Source organism: Sinohyriopsis cumingii, chromosome 3 (genome assembly GCF_028554795.1).
Source record: "Sinohyriopsis cumingii isolate HCF-2022 chromosome 3, ASM2855479v2, whole genome shotgun sequence".
In the NCBI taxonomy this organism is placed as follows: Eukaryota; Metazoa; Mollusca; class Bivalvia; order Unionida; family Unionidae; genus Sinohyriopsis; species Sinohyriopsis cumingii.
In genome coordinates, this window is record NC_142963.1 from 124,917,186 (window position 1) to 124,923,174 (window position 5,989).

A 5,989-nucleotide genomic window follows, 5' to 3' on the forward strand; every position below is an offset into this window, starting at 1 on the left:
TTGTGCAGGCCCTGGCATTATATATATATATAATACAAGCATAGTTTGTGCAGGCCCTATATCTAACATTTAACAAATGCGCGTCGAATTCGATAAAGAGCATTATTTACTTAGGGATTTATATATTTTTTTTTTAAATTTAGTTTTGGGTAGGAATTGAATACTGTTTTTCAGTACATGATAGACTATACATGGCGGCCAGTATGTTTGTTGGGGGTGGGAGAAGAACCTAACAAGATACGTATTCGGAAGAAGCGAAAGTAACCACATGTTGCTCTAAAGAATTGAAATTACGCGTAAAGAAAAAAATATATAGAAATAAATAAATAGCAAATGAAAAAAAGAAAACCATTCTCTAATCCGTTATGACCATTATGCATACGAGGAAATGTTAAATGTATGTATAGACAAACACGAAAGGGAGAAGGATAAAGAAAATGCAGAGAGCAAAATAAAGTAAGAAATGTGTTGTACGATTTGTCATTGCTCCTAGTAAAAAAAGGTAATATTAAAGGGCGAAGAAAAAAGCACTAAACAAGACGGAAAGAGAGAACAAAGAAAGAAAGACAACAAATAAAAGATGCAGGAAGGAAGGAAACATAAAATACATTCAACTTCAATGGAAAATAAAGCAATGTTATAGACGACCATAGCTAAAATACAAGATAAAGTATGACATACATAGATAAATAATTTATTTTGTACATATATATGTATATTTGTACATACAGTTAATATATTAGAAACATATATATTGAGGACATTTTTCGCAAACTTTCTTGTTAATGTTTTAAATTGTATGGTATTTTTCAAACACAGGGCAAAATACATTTTACTTAAAAGGGTACTCATATCCATTTAATTATTTCTATCTGAACTTGAAATTCGTGTGAACAAGTTAATCGTAAGGCACAAAGTTAATCAAAATCTTTGAGTCTGTTCTATAATAAACTAATCCTATTATCCATTTATCACCGAAATATCTCTTGTAGTTAATTATCAAATGTAACATATAAAAAGCACCAATAATAATTAACATAACTGAATTTCGCGAGAAACACGTTCGGATGTATTACAATCAATATAATAACCCTCCCCCCTTCCATTTTCAGTGAATATGAAAGATGAAGACACGCGCGTTAACTGGTAAAGACCCCATACTTCAGATCACAAAGTTGTATAAAATCGCAGATGACACTATTCAGTAACATCTATCTTCAATGTGGTTAAGAAATGTTAAGTTTTATCTTGCAATTGTCAAGTAGTTCTTTCCTATCGATACACTCGTCCTAGACGTGTGTAACCCGCAAAGTACAATTTAATCTCTAGTCATTGATGAATGACAGTCACTACACGATGCTATCAGACATATCTCCGAATTGAAAGAATCCGAAATCTTGCGATACGTAAAATCTTATTATCACGGGATGTAATTAAGACGACATTATGCCCGGATAGCACGAGAACTCTCTCAAATCGTAAGAAATCTAAGCAATTTCGGAAATCACAAGGGAAAATTAAAGCAAGGGATACTTATAAATAAATAAATAGATGAAGATAGCGATTTGCGGCGGTTATTGAATAATAAATAAACTACACCTGAAATCTAATTAAATGTTGGGACAATTACCTGTAGTAACGCATAAACCTACAGTATTAGACAAATACTGTCAGAAAATTACCTGAATACTAAATAAAGGTAACCATGAGAATGTAGTAACCATCTAAAATGACTCAACATTAATCGTTTCGAGGATATATATATATATATATATATATATATATATATATATATATATATATATATATATATATATATATATATATATATATAATTTGTAATGCATAGATAAAAAGGAGAAATTTAATATCAGCACCATAGAGTTTACAAATCGAAAAATATCGTACTCTTTAAATCAGAATATCTGCATAGAAAATTCAATCTCCATTCAAAATTAGTCATTTTCTAAAATATAATGTTACATATATCTGCATTTGTATTTTTAAAAAATTAACACGTTTGAAAGTCAGTCTGCCACTGTTTTCATGTTGATCTTGGAAAAATGCATACATCACACCATTTCAAAGGAATATCCTTCCGATGTGTCTGAGAACGCTGCTGGGCTGGAAGGCACTGCGTAGGAATATGGTGAATAATTCCAATCGTAATTAAAATTTGTGATGTAGTTTGTCGTGTGTCTTTGTGGAATATGAGAAACATTTGCAAGTCTGGGCATAATGGTAACGGTTGTAGACCCGGTGGACGTGTTATTCTGAAACCGTCCGAAAGCACTAGATTGTTGGATACCAGAGTATTTACCGTCCATGCATTCCTGTTTAACTTTTGACGTTATTGGCGATTCTTGGTGGTGATGTTGGTGATACTGATGATTCCGAATGGAGCGTGTATCATTGTCCAGAGAATGTTTGGCACTTCCAAATAAGTCTTGCACGTTTTTGTTCACAGAGTTTGCCTCTTGATCTTTACGATCTAACATTTTCAAAGTCTCTGACAAGGCAAATATATAATTATGAGCAACTCGTAAGGTTTCGATTTTTGTAAGTTTATTGTCCTCCTGTGTTGTGGGTAGAATCTTTCGAAGTTCATCCAGAGCAGAATTTAGGCTATGCATTCTGTTTCTTTCACGGTCATTTGCTTTCATCCGTCGTGTCTTCTTCATTTTCATAATCAAGGCAGGGCTTTTGTTCTTCGCACGAGACTTGCTGTATCTTTTCTTCTTCGGCGTACACTCATTTGTATTTGCACTGAGGGTAGATGAAGAATTAGGCAGACTGCTTCCATTTTCTGATTCGGGTGATTCTCCGAACACACTGTCATTTTCCAGGTCAGAATCCAAACTCGAGAACTCGCTGTTAGTGTTTGTTGATGAGGTTGAAAAAATGCAATTCGTGGAACCTGGGGTTCCCGGTGTACTTGCGCTAATCACGCTTGGGCAATCATCCCCTGCAGGGGAGGTAGCACATATGTATTCAGCCTCACCCGGCATCCTCTTTAAGTTGTGGTAAATACACAGCAGCGGACAAACTTTGAGAATTCTATTCCAATTTTAAGTGACAATATTAGATGAATGTGACTTCGAATTGGCCGAAAGGTCCTTTTATACCTCCTCCTATTTATTCATGGTCGAAGGAATTCAGCCATCCAACGACAACACAATAGAGATGGCATTTAGAGTAAGATAATTGCCCAAAGCAGCCAATTGCAATCTTTGCTTGTTGAAAAAGGTCGCGTGTGCACGCGACGACTTGTGGACGTGGGATTTTGATTGGTTGGTGTCGCACTGGCAACACTCCCTCCACGAGCGAGTAATCTCAAGTGCCGATCAATGGAGAAATGTCTCGATGATTAGTCAACAATGCTTGAGGGTCGGAACAATTAGATTAAATGATTCTCCGGTCTCCAGTGAAGAGATGTGAGAAAAATGATGTCACATTTAAACAATGAGCACGGGGCACAGATAAACAAGGAAAATAAAGGTCGCAATGCTTTTGGTATAGTAAAGAAAATGACAAACAGCAAAGAGTAAAAAGTGCGGAGGGGTTCCTTTAAAATATGTGAATAAACTGTTAAACCAATTCATTTAAACTCTCTTTACAACAATGGAGAAACTACTATAAAACTTTTTTTTTTAGAAAACAGACCAACAATGTTTTTTAATTGACAATATTCTGTAGCATTTTGCAGTGCATTTTGTGAAAACGAGACAATTGTATTCTCTCATCTATTTGATTTATTAAAAAAAACGAAAATATTGTTCATAATACACAGGAGGGCATTGCATCCATCAGGTGTTGTCACTTAGCGTCATGTAAATGACGTTATCCAATTTCGTGAATAACTGAAAATGTACATATATCAGGTGAAACGATTATAGGTGGTTGTACTACAGTATATTATTTAGTACACTGCAGGCAAGACGAGCAAGTAATTCACAATGATGGGTGTCGGAGGGGGCGGGGTTGCTGGATTTTTGAAAACTACATTATAAAGTATATAAATATATTCCATTTAATTTGGCTTTGTACCAACATAAACTCCCGAAACATTCCTTGGGACGCCCATATCCAAAGCTCATACATAAGGAATTGGATCGATGTTACCAGCCATCGTATATGCAGTGTAGCCTAAAACTACTGATTTAGTAGCGATTGTTTTTATTACAACCACCACCTATGCCCGAAACAATTTGCAGAGAAATGATAGCATTTCATTTTAGTCGAGTTTACGAAACTGCATTGTGTTTCATAACATTAAAATCTCTTTTACTGTATGTTTTTCACACATTATAAAATGCCAACGTTGTGACGGGGATGCCGATAAAAATATGTGTTCTGTTCTAGTTCTATAGCTTGTTCGTTAAACACACACACACACACACACACACACACACACACACACACACACACTTGCAATTGATTCACATATTCCACAAAGACACGACAAAATACATCACACATTTTAATTACGACTGGAATTATTCACCATATTCCACGCACGCACACACACACACACACACACACACACACACACATTAATATATATATATATATATATATATATATATATATATATATATATATATATATATATATATATATATATATATATATATATATATATATATATATATGAGCGGAAAATTTATTTGACAACAAAATTTTGTTTACCGTGCACAGTTTCAGCCTTTTGACTAATTTATAATGATGATAATCAAAATAAGAGGAAGAGGAAAAAGACTAAGAAGTTGATAATGAACCATCGATTCATCTTGTTCTACCCCAAATATCCTCTTCACGAATTACGTTCTAGCGCATATATTTATAGTTGTCCTATATTCTGTTTATTAATAGCTGCAAAACATTGTGTTAGATGAAACAGTGATCTTTATAAACACCACGGATTTGTTAAGGGATGGCATCTCTTGGCACTATTATACGATTTTCGCAGTCTATATGACTTCCATCTTTTGAAATCTAGTCGACTCGAAAAAAGTGCAATTGTTTTTCTATTCTATTCCAAATTGACATATGTTTATTCGCGTCCCATTTATGGCTTTGTCTATTTATCTTACTGTCTGTATTTTAAGATTATTTATTTATTTATTTATTTATGTATTTATTCTTATGTTTGTTTTGTTAAAAGCAATGTATGGATCATAATTCATCGCTTTACTTTGAATATTAACGCAATATTATCTATCTATCTATCTATCTATCTATCTATCTATCTATCTATCTATCCCAGTTTTAACTTGTCTTTTGTAAACATATGGAATATTACAAAATAAGCCACGCGCGTGTTTAATTGGACCACTTTAATCTAATCTAACTTAGAAAGGATTATGTTGATTGTTTAATTGACCGGTGTCGGCAAGATCAAGAAAACCAAGACTCAGATTTCACAGGTCACATTTGATTTGGCAAAATGTAAAGATATTTCTGACTTTTATTCTTATCCATTCTTCCATGACCAAGTGGTTCAAACCTTCTGTCACACTGGATTTTAGCCGCCTTTTTTTCTTCTTGTTCTCAAAGAGCAAGATTGTATAATGACATTGACCATTTTAAGTGACATGTGTGTTTGACACAACAGGTGTCGAGAAATTTGGATCAATTGTTTATGTAAAGCATTAAATAACTCTCTCTTTAATTAAAGCGGTATGTTTATTTGCAATTAGTCCAAGGGTCTCCAGTAAGTAAATAATACAATTGTATTGTTTAAAAAATATGTAAATTACTGTGTAATATACAGCAGGAGAGAGTCACATAAACTGAATATAGTGCAAGCGGATGGAAAATAAATACTATAATAATTAAAAATGTTCCAGATGAACGCAAATTGCTCTGCACATATTTCGTCCCAAGATATAAGTCCAGTATTAACCTTCTCATACATACATACATACATACATACATACATACATAAATGAAATTGAAAGATCATGAAAATTCTCAATTGCTTTTTGTT

The 5,989-nt window shown here is 33.6% G+C and overlaps 1 protein-coding gene across 1 annotated transcript; it reads right to left on the reverse strand.

Annotated features, from left to right (window-relative positions):
- Positions 1-2,035: 2,035 nt before the first annotated feature.
- Positions 2,036-3,008, reverse strand: LOC149803777 (uncharacterized). Its single transcript, XM_089953989.1, has one exon. The coding sequence runs from the start codon at positions 3,006-3,008 to the stop codon at positions 2,073-2,075; it is 936 nt and encodes a 311-aa protein (XP_089810115.1). The 3' UTR covers positions 2,036-2,072.
- Positions 3,009-5,989: the final 2,981 nt, after the last annotated feature.

Excerpts from the sequence above, each read along its gene's own strand:
- LOC149803777 (XM_089953989.1), bottom strand. The coding sequence starts at position 3,008 with ATGCCGGGTGAGGCTGAATACATATGTGCTACCTCCCCTGCAGGGGAT.